The 15,507-nt window shown below is 55.4% G+C and overlaps 1 protein-coding gene across 1 annotated transcript in view; it reads left to right on the top strand.

Moving 5' to 3' along the window:
- GRID2IP (Grid2 interacting protein) overlaps positions 1 to 13,915 on the top strand; it is a 52,259-nt gene extending 38,344 nt beyond the window's left edge. The window contains exons 12-22 of the mRNA XM_032266524.1: positions 866 to 1,221; positions 1,825 to 2,241; positions 4,614 to 4,701; positions 5,632 to 5,709; positions 6,843 to 7,039; positions 7,348 to 7,503; positions 7,636 to 7,722; positions 8,701 to 8,830; positions 8,920 to 9,038; positions 12,436 to 12,600; positions 12,844 to 13,915. Coding sequence (XP_032122415.1) covers positions 866 to 1,221; positions 1,825 to 2,241; positions 4,614 to 4,701; positions 5,632 to 5,709; positions 6,843 to 7,039; positions 7,348 to 7,503; positions 7,636 to 7,722; positions 8,701 to 8,830; positions 8,920 to 9,038; positions 12,436 to 12,600; positions 12,844 to 12,915 — 1,865 coding nt within the window. The 3' untranslated portion in view covers positions 12,916 to 13,915. The remainder of the gene's footprint in view (positions 1 to 865; positions 1,222 to 1,824; positions 2,242 to 4,613; positions 4,702 to 5,631; positions 5,710 to 6,842; positions 7,040 to 7,347; positions 7,504 to 7,635; positions 7,723 to 8,700; positions 8,831 to 8,919; positions 9,039 to 12,435; positions 12,601 to 12,843) is intronic.
- Positions 13,916 to 15,507: the final 1,592 nt, after the last annotated feature.

The raw sequence follows: 15,507 nt of genomic DNA, 5'->3' as shown, positions 1-15,507 counted from the left end.
TGGGATTACAGGCTCACGCCTGTAATCCCAGCACTTTGGGAGGCCGAGGCGGGTGGATCACAAGGTCAAGAGATCGAGACCATTCTGGTCAACATGGTGAAACCCCGTCTCTACTAAAAATACAAAAAATCAGCTGAGCATGGTGGCGCGTGCCTGTAATCCCAGCTACTCAGGAGGCTGAGGCAGGAGAATTGCCTGAATCCGGGAGCGGAAGTTGCGGTGAGCCGAGATCGCGCCATTGCACTCCAGCCTGGGTAGCATGAGTGAAACTCCGTCTCAAAAAAAAAAGAGAGAGAGAGAGAGAGAAAAAGAAAAAGAAAGAAAGAGAGAGAAAGAAAGAAAGAGAAAAAGAAAGAAAGCAGATGTCTGTTTCTGAAGAAGTTCTGAGTTAGCACGTGGTTATCAGTTAAACTCTCAAGTGCATGCATTGTTCTGTGAATGGCACAGCTGGAAAGACAGTTGCTCTGCAGCTCAGAAGGCAGGGCCCCTGGGAGGTCCTCCTGTGAACTCAGGACTTGCTGGGTGTGGGAGATGCCCCGTGACTCTGGTCTGGGCCCTAGAGAAGCCCCTCCACCCTTTGAGTTAGTGGTGTTCAGTGGCTCCCAGCTGGGTCCCTTGTGACCATTCCAAGGTGAGCTGGCATCCAGCCTGTCCTGGGGCTGAGTGGTGCTCCTGCTCACCGGGCCTGGTCTTTGGTCATGTTTGGAAGGCAGGGCTACCCAGGGTCTTCCTGTTCTATGCCCAGAGAGGGAAAGGGGAGTGCCCCAGAACACAGAGCCCGCCTGCCCTGGGCCCTCTCTCCAGCTTGCACCTGCAGCCTTGGTGCTGGCTGAAGAGGGATCCTCACACTGCATCCCCCCACCAGGGCCCAGGACTCTGTCTGGCGTCTCATGGCCCAGCGAGCGACTCCTGCCCTCCCCTTGCTACCACCCGCTGTGTTCTGGGGGCCTGGCCTCCCCCAGCAGCTCTGAGTCCCACCCCTACGCCAGCCTGGACAGCAGCAGGGCGCCCTCCCCACAGCCAAGCCCAGGGCCCATCTGCCCCGACAGCCCCCCAAGCCCGGACCCTGCCCACCCGCCCAGCCACAGGAAGCTTTTCACCTTCTCCCACCCTGTGCGAAGCCGTGATACCGACCGCTTCCTGGATGTGCTGAGTGAGCAGCTGGGCCCCCGGGTCACCATTGTGGATGATTTCCTGACCCCTGAGAATGACTACGAGGAGGTGGGTATGCAAGCAGGCATGGAGGGAGGTGGGTGAGGCATGCTGTGGAGGTCTGCAAGGCAACAGTGTCCCTGGGCTCCTGCAAGGGCCTGCTGCCCTTGGGATCTTCCCCAGGCTATCCCACTCCCTGACTCAAGCTATTTCACCCTTTCCCCAGGTTACCCTATCTCTTGTTTGAGGTTATCGTGCTCCTTGTCTGAGGCTAGCCTATGCTCCCTATCCCATGTTAGCCCATTCCTTAGGCCAGGCTATCCCACACAGCCTGAGTCTAACCTGTGAAATGGTCCTATCCTTATCCCAGGCTATCCCCTTGACAGCCTAAGGCTAACCTGTGAAACACTGCCCTATCCTTGTCTCAGGCTATCCCATGCACAGCCTGAGGCTAACCCATGAGACTGCCCTGTTCTTGTCCCAGGCTATCCCATGCACAGCCTGAGGCTAACCCATGAGACAGTCCTATGCTTAGCCCAGGCTATCCCCCTCACAGCCTGAGGCTAACCCATGAGACTGTCCTATCCTTGTCCCATGACCCTTCACCTTGTACCTGCTCTAGTCTCTCTGGGTCCAGCCTCACCCTCCCCTTGCCTCTCTTTCCACCACCAGATGAGCTTCCACGATGACCAGGGTAGCTTTGTAACCAATGAGCGGAGCAGCGCCAGTGACTGCGTCAGCAGCAGTGAAGAAGGCAGCTCCCTGACCTACTCCTCCATCTCTGACCACATCCCGCCACCCCCACTCAGTCCCCCACCACCGCCACCTCTGCCTTTCCATGACCCCAAGCCCAGCTCCCGTAGCTCTGATGGTTCCCGGGGCCCTGCTCAGGTGCTGGCCAAGCCCCTCACCCAACTCAGCCACCAAGTCCCTCCACCTCCCCCACCACCCCTGCCCCCTCCTGTGCCCTGTGCACCCCCTATGCTGTCCCGGGGCTTGGGCCATCGGCGCAGCGAGACCAGCCACATGAGTGTCAAGCGCTTGCGGTGGGAGCAGGTGGAGAACTCAGAAGGCACCATCTGGGGTCAGGTGGGTGACCTGGGAGCCACCAGTGCTCTGTACTGGGGGAGGATGGCTTGAGCGGTAGCACTGAAGGAAAATCCATCTTCCAGGCATCTTCCAACATCATCCTCCCTACCCCAAGCAGAGGATGAGTAGAGCCCCAGCCCAAGGACTTGCCTATGCTTGGTGGCCGCCGCAGGCATTGAAGCCAATCTCTGTCCCTAAGCCAAAAACCCACACGGGGGACACCTGGAAAGGCCACCCTACCCATCCTTGAAACCTATCACTCTTGAAGCCAGACGAGTTCTCTTAAACCCTTAAAAGAGCAGCTGGTTCAAACTCCTGCACACCAGCCTTCACTCTTTCACTTTGATGCTTGAATTTCTTCCTGCACAACTCTGCCAGTGTATACTTGAACACCTTTGGTGATGAAGAACTCACTGCCTGTCAAGGTCTTTCCTCACTGAACGATTTTAACCATCCTTTGTCTTCCTCTGAAATCTTGTCTCCCCAAGATTCCCCTGCTCTGTTTTCTGTCTGGCCCTTGAAATCAGGCAGAGCAATCTTTTTTTTTTTTTTTTTTTGGGAAAGAGCCCGCCTCTGTCACCCAGGCTGGAGTAAAGTGGCATGTTTTCGACTCACTGCAACCTCTGCCTCCCTGGTTCAAGTGATTCTCCTGCCTCAGCCTCCCAAATAGCTGGGACTACAGGTGTGTGCCACCACGCCCAGCTAATGTTTTGTATTTTAGTAGAGACGGGGTTTCACCATGTTAGCCAGAATGGCCTCCATCTCCTGACCTCGTGATCTGCCCACCTCAGCGTCCCAAAGTGCTGGGATTACAGGTGTGAGCCACTGTGCCCGGCCAGGCAGAGTAATCTTACCCACAGACCAACCAACCTACAAGATTAACAAGGTTCACCCCACCCCTTTTTCCCCTTTTTTTTTTTTCAGGTCACTCCCCTAGAACATGGTTTCCAACCCCACACTCCAGTGTCCATGTCCCTGTTAGAGACCTTCCAAGAAGGAACCCTCAATGGGGCTTGACCAGCTCTGAAGAGAGAACAGCGTTCTCACCTCCTTTAACCCAGACATCATACTCCTTTTAATATGGCAGGGGCTCCTCCCAGCTCCCAGGGCTGCCCCATCCAGTGCTCATGGTCACCATCATCCTTAACCCCATCTTCTTGGGACCAATAGCATGCTCTCACATGTAGTCATACTAGGCAGAGGCATGCTTGTGATTTTTCCCCACTGCCATCTCCTGAGTCCCAATTCTGTCTCCTGCCCTCTCAGCCAAGATATTATCAGCCCACATCTCCAGGGAACCTTTCCAAGTTGCTAATAAAGACCAGTGAGGCCAGTTGTGGTGGTTCATGCCTGTAATCCCAGCACTTTGGGAGGCTGAGGTGGGAGGACTGCTTGAGCCCAGGAATTCAAGACAAGCCTGGGCAACATAGTGAGATCTCGTCTCTACAAAAAATTAACCGGACATGGTGGTGTATGCCTGTGGTTTCAGCTACTTGGGAGGCAGTAGGATCACTTGATTTCCAGAGGTGGAGGTTGCAGTGAGCCAAGATGGCACCACTGCACTTCAGCCTGGGGGACAGAGCAAGACCTTGTCTCAATAAATAAATAAATAAAAATTAAAAATAAAGAACTCTGTGAGACAGGATACAAATAGGGACCTCCTGGGTCTCCTGGAGATCTCACTCCTGCCAACCTTGGACCAATCTTCAAGCCTTACTCCACAGCGTGGTTCTTCCACTGGCTACCAAAGGTAGACACAGGGATACAAGTCACACATCTGGCCAAGCCCAAATCCATCCTCGGTGTCCCTGCCCCACAGACATGTTCTAAGACTTCATTCCCCTGCTTACCCTCCCTTTAGGTCCTCTCCCTGTGGCAGCTACCCCATCTTCACTCCCTGTCCCAGCCCCAGGCTGTCACCTCTCATCCACACCATTCATCACAGCCATGTAGCCTATACCCAGCCCCTAGGCTTCCAGCATCAGCCCACTCTGCCCAGGGCAGCCCTAGTGAACTCACTGACCCCAAAGGAGACCTGATAACAGAGCCAGACCCCTGAGACACCTCCAGTAGCTCCTTACTTGGCTCTAGCCTCTTCACAGCTCCTTCATGCCCCAGCTGCAGCCCCACCTTCCTGGCTTCTGCATGGGTAGAGTTCCAAGTCTGAGTCTCAATTGATTCCAAGAGGTGCTGGCTTAGCACTGGTGACTCAGATGATCTGGCTTCTCCTGCAGTCTCCTCCAGCTCTGGGCTTTACTGATGGGTGCTTTCCCTTGGGAAGCCCCCAGGGTGGCCCTCAGAGATTGGGCAGTGGGAGGCCAGTTCAGCTGCTGCTGCTCCTCCTACTCTGAACTTCCCATCCTCCTTCCCAGCTTGGGGAAGACTCCGACTACGATAAGCTGAGTGACATGGTGAAATACCTCGATCTGGAGCTCCACTTCGGCACCCAGAAACCTGCTAGTGAGTGGCCTGATGGCCTTGGGGGAACCCCAGATACTACACCATCTGTGGCAGCCCCAGGCTTAGCATCTCTGAGGGCTGCCCTGACTGCTATTTAACCTGATGAATCCTCAAGCCTTCAGTCCCTGAGTTATTTAATAGCTGGCATTTAGGCTGGGCTCAGTGGCTCATGCCTGCCATCCCAGCACTTTGGGAGGCTGAGGTGGGTGGATCTTTTGAGCTCAGGCATTCAAGACCAGCCTGGGCAACAGGGCGAAACCTCCATCTCTATCAAAAAGGCATGGTGGAGGATGCCTGTGGTCCAGCTACTTGGGAGGCTGAGTTGGGAGGATCAATTGAGCCTACGAGGTGGAGGTTGCAGTGAGCCGAGATCGCACCACTGCACTCCGACCTGGTAACCTGGGTAACATAGTGAGACTCTGTCTCAAACAAACAAACACACAAAAAGCTGTCATTTATTGTACAGTGATCAAATACCAGGGACTCTCATTTCTAAATCTCATGGCAACTCTATCATGGAGACACTGTGATCACCCCCATTTCCTGATGAGGAAGCACAGAGAGGGGAGGTAATTTGCTCACCGTCACGTCGTAGACAGGAGGCATCCACAAATGTATCTTTCAGGCTCCCCTGCCCTCAGTCTTTCCTGGGTATCTCCCTGTCATTGCTGGGTGGAACAGCCAGTCCCAGGATAGAACAGAAAGGCCTGGCCTCCTGCAGTATGGGGGTTGCACAGGGCACGGGGGGTATACACAGGACCTAAGGGTCCCCGACCCCAGGAATGAGAGGACTATGGACATGTGTGGCCGATTAAGTCGAGGTCGTGCTTAGGGGGAATCGTGGCTGTTGGCTGTGGCCGCACCACTCCTGGGCCTTCCCACCGCAACCTCAGCCTAGCCCCCTTCGTAAACTGTGAGTTTCCTTTCCAGAGCCGGTGCCGGGACCCGAACCCTTCCGGAAGAAGGAGGTGGTGGAGATTCTGTCCCACAAGAAGGCCTACAACACCTGTGAGGGTCCTGGGACCACCCCCTCAGGGATGTAGAGGGCGGGCGGCGTCCGTTTCTCTGGGCCTCAGATCTACACGGATGTATGTGTATGACAGACATTAGGCGGTGGAGACCTGGACTCCTGACTAGCGCGGTGAAGGCCCCCTGCCAGGCCCCGTAGCCAGCCAATCCCACCTGGGCGCAGGTTCCGGCCCCGCCCTCACTGTGTAATCAACTCCCCAGTTCGGGCCCCGCCTCCAGCCTCCCCGCTCCTCTTCACAGGCCCCGCCCTAGTCCCTGGCCGGATGCCCATAGACCCCACCCACCTTCCTGGTCTAGCGCCTCGAGAACCCCGCCCTCACCTTTTAATCGGTCGCTGAAAGACCATCTCTATTCTGGGTCCGCCCCTGCCCCGACCCCCTAGGGTAACCCTCGCAGGCCCATTCCCTGTTCCCTGTCCGCTCCCTTCAGTCTCCGCCCTGTAGCCCGAGCCTATCTGGAAGCTCCGTCCTGGCCCCCCACCCCCCAGCTCAACGAGCAGCCCCGCCCCCTTTCCTTGCTCCTCACCCCCCAGGTTCCTCCCAGTAGCCCAGGCCCATTCCGAAGCCTGGCCCTCTCCCTACAGGACCCCGCCCTCTTTCCACCCGGTCCCCGCCCCAGTTTACCCGCAGACCCCACCCTGTTTGTTGTCCCCAACCCATCTAGAGTTCCTCCAGTAGCCCAGGCCCCATCCCAGCTCTTCCTCGCAGTTGTACCCGCTTTCTTTGTCCCCTGTCCCTTCAGACTCCCCGCTGTAGCCTGGGCCAAACCTGGAAGCCCCACCCTCTTCCTGCCGGGCCCCGCCCTCTCCAGGCCCCTGCTCAGCGAGCGGCCCCGCCCCCTTCCCGCCCAGGCTCCGCCCCTTGGCCCAGGCCAATCCTGAAGCCCGTCCTCTCCCAACCCGGGACCCGCCTCAGCTCATCCTCTGGTGCCCGCCCCGTTTCTTGTCCCTCCAGCCTCAAGGCCCCGCCCCCTCCCCCAGGCCCCGCCCCTGCCCGCCCTCTCCCCCGCCCTTGCCCTGCCCTCTCCGTCCTGGATCCCATCCGGGCACCACCCCGGCCCCGCCCCCTCCCCCTCCTGGCCCCGCCCAGCTCACCGCACCGCCCCTCCCGCAGCCATACTCCTGGCGCACCTGAAGCTGAGCCCCGCGGAGCTGCGCCAGGTGCTGATGAGCATGGAGCCCCGGCGCCTGGAGCCCGCGCATCTGGCGCAGCTGCTGCTCTTCGCGCCCGACGCCGACGAGGAGCAGCGCTACCAGGCCTTCCGCGAGGCGCCCGGGCGCCTCAGCGAGCCGGACCAGTTCGCCCTGCAGGTGTCGCGGCCATAACCCTGCCCTAAGGCCGGCTCCATCAGAGCTGTATCTGTGACCAGGGATGCTGGGATCCTGCGCCCCTTTAGGGGCCGCCATTGCACCCAGGCCTCTGAGTCCCAGCTTAACACCTTTAATAGCCAGGTCCTATCAGGGGTCCAAGGTACATGGGAGGCGGGCTCCCCCAAAGGTCGTGCTCATTCTTCCTACTGGAATATCGGGCCCAAGCAGCTAGCAGACACCCACCCCAAAGCCTGGAGCAGAGGGTCCCAGGCAGCGGATGGGTGAATCTGGCTATGCCTTCGAGGCAGATGCTGTCCGTTCCCGAATACAAGACGCGCCTGCGCAGCCTCCACTTCCAGGCCACCCTCCAGGAGAAGACAGAGGAGATCCGAGGCAGCCTCGAATGCTTGCGCCAGGCCTCCCTGGAGCTCAAAAACAGCCGAAAGCTCGCCAAGATCCTGGAGGTCAGTGGGCAAACCCTCTCTGGGCACCTTAACTGCTTCTCTGTCTCCTGGGGCTTCATGATTGAAGGCCCATCCAGACAGCAGGGTGGGTGCTGGGGTGAGGACAGGACCTGCCCACCTTCTTGTCCACAGTTTGTGTTGGCCATGGGCAACTATCTCAACGATGGACAGCCCAAAACCAATAAAACCACCGGCTTCAAGATCAACTTTCTGACAGAGGTGAGGGGGCCAGCCGGCAGCAATTGCCTGGTTTGCTCTACCAGCAAGGCGCTGATGCCAAGCCTAGCTCAGTTGTGGCAGAGGACAGGAAAGGACATCGTGACCAAGGAGGGCTCTCCCCCTAGCAGGAAAAGGTGGCTGCATTGAAGCCAGGATGTGACTGTAGCAAAGGTTGGGGTGGAGTAGGGGAACACACTCCCAGGATCTGGAAAATGGAGTGAGGGAAGGGAGTTGGAAAGGGAGTGTCAAAGGCTGGGGACTGGGCTGGGTGTGGTGACACATGCCTGTAATCCCAGCACTTTGGGAGGCCAAGATGGGATGATCGCTTGAGGCCAGGAGTTGGAGACCAGCCTGGACAACATAGCAAGACTCCAGTTCTACAAAAAATAATTAGCCAGGCATGATGCATGCCTGTAGTCCAAGCTACTCAGGAAGCTGAAGTGGAAGGATCACTTGAGCCTAGGAGTTCAATGCTGCGGTGAGCTATGATGGAGCCATTGTACTCTAGCCTGGGCAACAGAGCAAAACCCTGCCCTTTTTTTTTTTTTTTTTTTTTTTTGAGATGGAGTCTCACTCTGTCCGCCCAGGCTAGAGTGCAGTGGCAAAATCTTGCCTCACTGCAACCTCCACCTCCTGAGTTCAAGTGATTCTTTTGCCTCAGCCTCCCAAGTAGCTGGGACTACAGGCGTGCCACCATGCCCGGCTTTTTAGTATTTTTAGTAGAGATGGGGTTTCGCCATATTGGCCAGGCTGGTCTTGAACTCCTGACGTCATGATCTATCTGCCTCAGGCTCCCAAAGTGTTGGGATTACAGGCATGAGCCACCACACCCGGCTGACCCTGCTATTTAAAAAAAAAAGAGAGAGAGAGAGACCAAGAATTGGTCATTGATGCCACAGTAGTCCAGTAGAAGCTGAGCCCATGTGACCATATCTGATGGGGTCCTTGACCGGGATGTATGTGGGGAATCACTTGCAGCTGAACTCCACCAAGACAGTGGATGGGAAGTCCACCTTCCTGCACATCCTTGCCAAATCGCTGAGCCAGCACTTCCCTGAACTCTTGGGCTTTGGTCAGGACCTGCCCACCGTGCCCCTGGCTGCCAAAGGTATGCTGGGTGGGTCGGCAGGAGGGCAAAGGCATACTGTCCTGGACTGGGAGAGCAGCCCCATGTGGCCTCTGTCCTCTTCCCTACAGTGAACCAACGGGCCCTGACCAGCGACCTGGCTGACCTCCATGGCACTATCAGCGAGATACAGGACGCCTGCCAGAGCATTTCCCCCTCCAACGAGGACAAGTTTGCAGTAGTCATGTCAGCATCCTCTGAGCAGCCTGTCCCTGCACCAGGCCAGATCCTGGGGTGGTTGGGTAGAACGGGCTATGGCTCGGGGGGCCACTGGAGACATTGACTCCTGGCAGAGATCCTGGGCACAGGCTGCTGTGCACACAGGGGTCCTGAAAGAGGCTCCATCCTGCGTTGTTTATTGATGGATTGGTTAATTGATTGAGACAGGATCTCACTCTGTCACCCAGGTTACACCTGGCTAGTTTTTATATGTTTAGTAGAGACAAAGTTTCGCCACGTTGCCCAAGCTGGTCTCAAACTCCTGGGCTTAAGTGATTTGCCTGCCTCAGCCTCCCAGAGTACTGGGTTTACAGCATGAGCTGCAATGCTGGGCTCCATCCTGAGTTATATATTTTATTTTATTTTATTTTTTGAGACAGAGCCTTGCTCTGTTGCCCAGGCTGGAGAGCAGTTGTGCGATCTTGGCTCACTGCAGCTTCTGCCTCCTGAGTTCAAGCTATTCTTCCGCCTCAGCCTCCCAAGTAGCTGGGATTACAGGCGCCCACCACCACACTCAGCTTATTTTTTGTATTTTTAGTACAGATGGGTTTTTTTCACCATGTTGGCCAGGCTGGTCTCAAACTCCTGACCTCAGGTGATCCACCTGCCTCGGCCTCTCTGAGCGCTGGAATTGTAGGCATCAGCCGCCATGCCTGGCTCTGGGTCATTTATAATCCAAGCCAGAGCTCTTCTGAGTGCCCCAAAGCCACTGTCTCATCTGTCCTCTGGGGCTGTGGAGCCCTGAGCTAAGTCTCAAGATTATAAGGAGCGGCCTGTCAGGCCCTACCAGCCAAAGGCAGCCAGGAGGGTGGACATTCCCACTGAACCCCCCCAGCAGGTCCTGGCCAGTGGGCGACAGAAGCCCAGATGGGAAGACAGGAAAAAAGGGCATGTGGCACTTCTCCCTGCTCCTGCTCTCTGGCTCCAACACCCCTTGGCAGGGAACACAGAGTCTTCCCGAAGGCTGAAGCTAGGTAAGGAGAAGAGCTCTTGGGGCTGTGCCTGTGACCAGTGCAGTGGGTGATGAAAGCCCCTGTAATGTATCTGATTGCAGCACATGGGGTCTGGTGGCGGCAAGTGTCTGAGTAGAAATTTGATGTCAGATCCACCCCCACCACTTCCTCTCAGGCAGGAGGTCTACAGAGAATCACTAAGAAAACTCTGCAGGTTGGGCAAGGTGCTTCTCACCCCTGTCTCCTTTCACCCACTTAACACCCACATGTTTTGCAGATATGAAAACTGAGGTTGTTCAGGTGAGGTTTAGTCCACTCTATCATCCCTCAGTCCAGGGGTACTGGCCTGCTTCTTTGGGCTTGGAGGTCTCCAGAGAGAAGATGGATGGTCACATTCAAGGATAGCCTCTGGGCCAGGCGTGGTAGCTCATGCCTGTAATCCCAGCACTTTGAGAGGCCAAAGGTGAGAGATTGCTTGAGACCAGGAGTTTGAGACCAGCCTGGGCAATATAGCAGGGCCGTGTCTCTGCAAAAGAATTTGAAAATGAGGCTGGATGCGGTAGCTCACACCTGTAATCCCAGCACTTTGGGAGGCCGAGACGGGCGGATGATCTGAGGTCAGGAGTTTGAGACCAGCCTGGCCAACTTGATGAAACCTTGTCTATAAAAATGCAAAAATTAGCTGGATGTGGTAGTGCCCGCCTGTAGTGCCAGCTACTTCAGAGGTTGAGGCATGAGAATTGCTTGAACCTGGGAGATGGGCGTTGCAATGAGTCGAGATTACGCCACTGCAATCCAGCCTGGGCGACAGGGACACTGTGTCTTAAAAACAAAAAAAGAATTTGAAAATAAGCCCAGCATGATGGTGCATCCCTGGAGTCCCAGCTACTTGGGAGGCTGAGGCTAGAGGATCACTTGTGCCCAGGAGTTCAAGGTTGCAGTGAGGTATGATCACACCACTGCACTCTAGCTGGGTGACAGAGTAGCTGTCTCAAATATAAAATGAAGGCAGGCCAGGTGCGGTGGCTCACGCCTGTAATTCCAGCATTTTGGGAGGCCAAAGAGGGCAGATCACCTGAGGTCGGGAGTTCAAGACCAGCCTGGCCAACATAGTGAAACCCCATCTATACTAAAAATACAAAAATTATCTGGGCATGGTGCCATGTGCGTATAATCCCAGCTACTCCAGAGGCCCAGGCAGGAGAATCACTTGAATCCGGGAGGTGGAGGTTGCAGTGAGCCAAGATGCCACAGCACTCCAGCCTGGGCAACAGAGCCAGACTCAGTCTCCTGACTCATTTGCTTGCCTGCTGTGGGACTTTGGGCAAGTCACTTACCCTCTCTGAGCCCAGTTTCCTCATCAGGAAAAAGAGAGGTCATGAAAACCCCTACCACAGTGGTCGTTAATTGATTATGATGCTAGTGGGTTCATCCATGGCTCAGGCACCACAGTGCTTGCTGTGTGATCTTGGCCAGTTGCTAAAGTCCTCTGTGCTTTAATTTGTTCGCATATAAAATAGAGATAATCTACCTGGTAGAGGTGTTACAATTCAACAAGCTTAGAACAAAGCTTGGCACAGTTTTAAGTGCTGAAAAAAAAATAGCAATTCAGCCACTGAATCTTTTTGCAGGACTGATCATGTATCAGATGCTATTCTGAGCGCTGGAGTTGTATGCAGGGAACAAGCTTGCGCTTAGGTGGTAGGAAATGAACTTGTGAACAATTTCAGATCACGACAGATGCGCTAGAAAAGAGGGTAAGGCCTAAGGCCAGGTGCAGTGGCTCGTGCCTGTAATCCCAGCACTTCGGGATGCCAAGGTAGGAGGATCACTTGAGCCTAGGAGTTTGAGACCACCCTGGGCAACATAGACCCAATCTCTATTTTAAAAATCAAAAAATTAGCTGTGTATGGTGGTGTGAGCCTCTGATCCCAGCTACTTGGGAGGCTGAGGTGGGAGGATCACTTGAGCCTGGGGGGTAGTGGCTGCAATGACCTGTAAGCCGTGAACATGCCACTGCACTCCAGCCTGAGCCACAGAATAAGACCCAGGCTCAAAAAAAAAAGTAAGTTCTAGAGAGTGGCAGGTGACAGAGGGACTGTAAGTGGGTAGTTGGAGAAGAAGGTGGTGGTGGAGGCCTCTGATCAGAGACCCAGGAAAGAGAGAGCCTGCAGAAAGAGCAGGGTGAAAGGCCTGAGGCTGGACTGGCTGCAGCCAGTTGCAGGATGTGCTTAGTGGCCAGTGGGACTGGAGTCCCTGAACAGGGCCCTGTTCCCCATTGGACACAGGGCCTGGCCTTGGAAGGACTTAGGCTAAGTGGGAGTGGGGCAGCTAGGGGCCTGTCTGTCTGGGGCCACCACCCAAGACCCTGAGGGCACTGGCGGGCTGGCTGTTTCCTTAACCCAGGCCTGTCAGTCCTTCTTAGAGACAGCCCAGCCGGCGCTTCGGGTGCTGGACGGGCTGCAGCGCGATGCCATGGAGGAGCTGGGCAAGGCGCTGGCCTTCTTCGGGGAGGATTCCAAGGCCACCACCTCCGAGGCTTTCTTCGGCATCTTCGCAGAGTTCATGAGCAAATTTGAGGTGAGCCCCAGTGGAGACCTGAGGGTCCCTTTTGGAGAGGTGGGAGCCTAAGGCCAAATGAAGGAATCCTCAATGAGGCCAGGGCTGGAAAAGGGTACCCAGTGAGCGACATGTCTCCCTAATCCCCTGATGGGGTGGCTTGCAGCCTCAGTGCTGGCTGTCTAGGGTAAGAAGAGGCAGGGAAGGTGTCGAAGGCTCCTGGAAACACTGACCACCCCCTACCCCTGTGTTTCCCCTCCCCAGCGAGCACTGAGTGACCTGCAAGCCGGGGAGGGCCCACGCAGCTCCGGGATGGTTTCACCCCTGGCCTGGTGACAGTGGCCATACCACATCCTCTGTGGCCTGAGCAGGGAGATGGAGGCTGAGAGGGCGCCCCAGACACTGCTGAGGTCCGGGGCCGCTGCACCCCAGGCTCTGAGCACACCTTCAGCCTCTCCTGCAGCTACCTCAGCCGCCGAGCTGTGGCCGGGCCTTCCTCTGCCAGCCCTTGTTCCTACCCCCAAGCCCGGGGCCAGATGCCCTTGGAGCGGGCTCTGAGTGTGCCTGCACTGGGAGGACTGTGCCCATCGGCTTCCTGGGTCCACTTCCCGCCTTGCTCCCGGGCTGTCGGGGGCCTGGAGTGTGGATTACAAAGTGGCCACGTTCCTAGGACATGCAAACCGTCTTTTTGATCCTGCTCCTAGCAGGTTCCTGCAAGGAGGCCAACACCCTTGAGCACCACCCTGCAGGCAGGCACAAGAGGGCATAGAGCCCAACATAGAGGGGCCCTGGGGACATGCACGCCCAGCCTGGGCCTTGGAAGCTGGCTGCAGAGGCACAAGAAGAGAGAGGCCAGGGAGAGACACAGGGAAGGAGGGACTGGAGGAGGAAGACCCCCTATGTCAGACTGCAGAATTAAGGTTTCATGCAGTGGACATGAAACCTCTGTAGAAGGTGGACACCTTCTACAGAGGTGGCCCGATTGAAAGTGGGGAGCTTGGGAGGGGAATAGGCATGGTCAAGGTAGAGCAGACAGAATGGGGAGGTGTTGAGGGCGGGAGGTGAGCAGGATCTGGTGGCCGACTGCCAGACTTCTCACCCAAATGGGTGGTGATGTTCCCTGGAGCAAGTCATGAGACCAGGGCAGGTCTGGGGGCAGACGACACAATCTGGGATGTATTTGGGACCCAAGTGGTCACTTACATGTGCCTAGGCATACAGCAGGAGTTACCTGGATGCCAGGAGCAGGAGCAGGTGGCGTGGTGGGCAGGGAGGGAGGGTGTGGGACTGGTTTCACTTTTTTTATTCTCTGATTGGCAGATCCTTGCATCAGACAGCTTCCCCCATTGCACCTCTCTTTTTTTTTCTCCCCGGAAAAGTCTGAAATGGGCTTTAATCCTGTCTCTTGGATTCTTTTTCTCCCGCTGCAATCAAATGGCTTACATTGCACCTGGGCAGTAGTGGGGACCTGTTCAGTTCTTCCTAGTCCCCCAGGCCCCTTTTTGAAGCCATCTTTTTTTGTTCCTTGCACACAGCCGCTATACAAAAACATCAAGACCAAAATATATACTGCAAGGGGGATGTGGCTAGTGGGATTCATTTCTCCCCAGCAGCTCAAGTGGAATCGTTTCCGAAAGTTCGCAGTGCCCGTGCCTCTGAGAAACATGTCAGGAAGTCAGTTAAAACTTCTACAAGCCAGGCGAGATGGCACATACCTGTAATCCCAGCACTTTGGGAAGCCGAGGTGGGCAGATCACCTGAGGTCAGGAGTTCAAGACCAGCCTGACCAACATAGTGAAACTCCGTCTCTACTAAAAATACAAAAATTAGCTGGGCATGGTGGCACATGCCTGTAATCCCAGCTACTTGGAAGAATGAGGCAGAAGAACTGCTTGAACCCCCAGGGGTAGGGTGGAGGTTGCAGTGGGCCAAGATCCCACTATTGCATTCTAGCCTGAGCAACAGACTGAGACTCCATCTGAAAAAAAAAAAAAAAAACAAAAAAAACCCTGCATGAGATCTGTAGAGATTATAGATTCCAACAGGCTTGATCTTCAGGCCTGGTTAGCCCATATGGCATTTTCCTGCAAGTTAGAAACACGTGTCCCTTCCAGGAGACTTAATCTCTTGATTGCACAGTGTGGCAGGCCAAGCACCAGCTAGGTTTTCTCCCTCACATGCCTTGTATTGGTTATCTGTTTGCTACAACAACACTATATAACAAACTGTCCCAAAACTCACTGGCTTCAAACAGCAATCACTTACTGCTCATGAGTCTATGGGTCCGGGTTCTGATCTGAGCTAGGCTTTGCATCCTCAGCCAGCTGTGAGTCAGCTAGGCAGCTTTGGTAATCACACCAAGCAATCTTGGTCTGGCGCCTTTGGCTGGAAAAGCTGTGAAAGCCGTGAGGGGTCTCTCATTTTGCACCCAAATAGCCAGGATTCTTTTCATGTGGGAAGAGGGGTGGGGGGGTCAAAGAGGGTGAACAAGCCAAGACACAGAAGATGGCTTGAGGCTGAGGCTCAGAGCTGGTATACTGTGCATTCTGCCACAGTCTGTTATCCTTCCAAATGACAAGGCCAGCCCCGATTCTAGGGGAAGGGAAATAGGCTCTGCTGGATGATGTCACAAAGCCGCTCCACACAGGGTACGATTCAGGGATAGATGGAGAATCAGGGCCATTTTTGCAATTAATCTACTACATGCTCTCTTGGCCAGGGTGTAGGTTCCAGCCTCCTTAAAATTCCCAATGGCCCTGGACCCAGCACAGCTCTGGTTCCCCATCCCTATGTACCCGCCCGATGGCATGCTTCTGTCTGTCTTACCTGGTCACCCAGGAATTACATGACTTCTCTCCAGATACTTAGTGTAGGCTGGGTGCAGTGGCTCATGCCTGTAATCCCAGCACTTTGGGAGGCCGAGGTAGG

The sequence above is a fragment of the Sapajus apella genome, unplaced genomic scaffold (assembly GCF_009761245.1).
Source record: "Sapajus apella isolate SASKATOON/1434 unplaced genomic scaffold, GSC_monkey_1.0 scaffold159, whole genome shotgun sequence".
In the NCBI taxonomy this organism is placed as follows: domain Eukaryota; kingdom Metazoa; phylum Chordata; class Mammalia; order Primates; family Cebidae; genus Sapajus; species Sapajus apella.
Note: the sequence above shows the minus strand (reverse complement) of the source record. Positions and strands in the feature narration are given on the sequence as shown.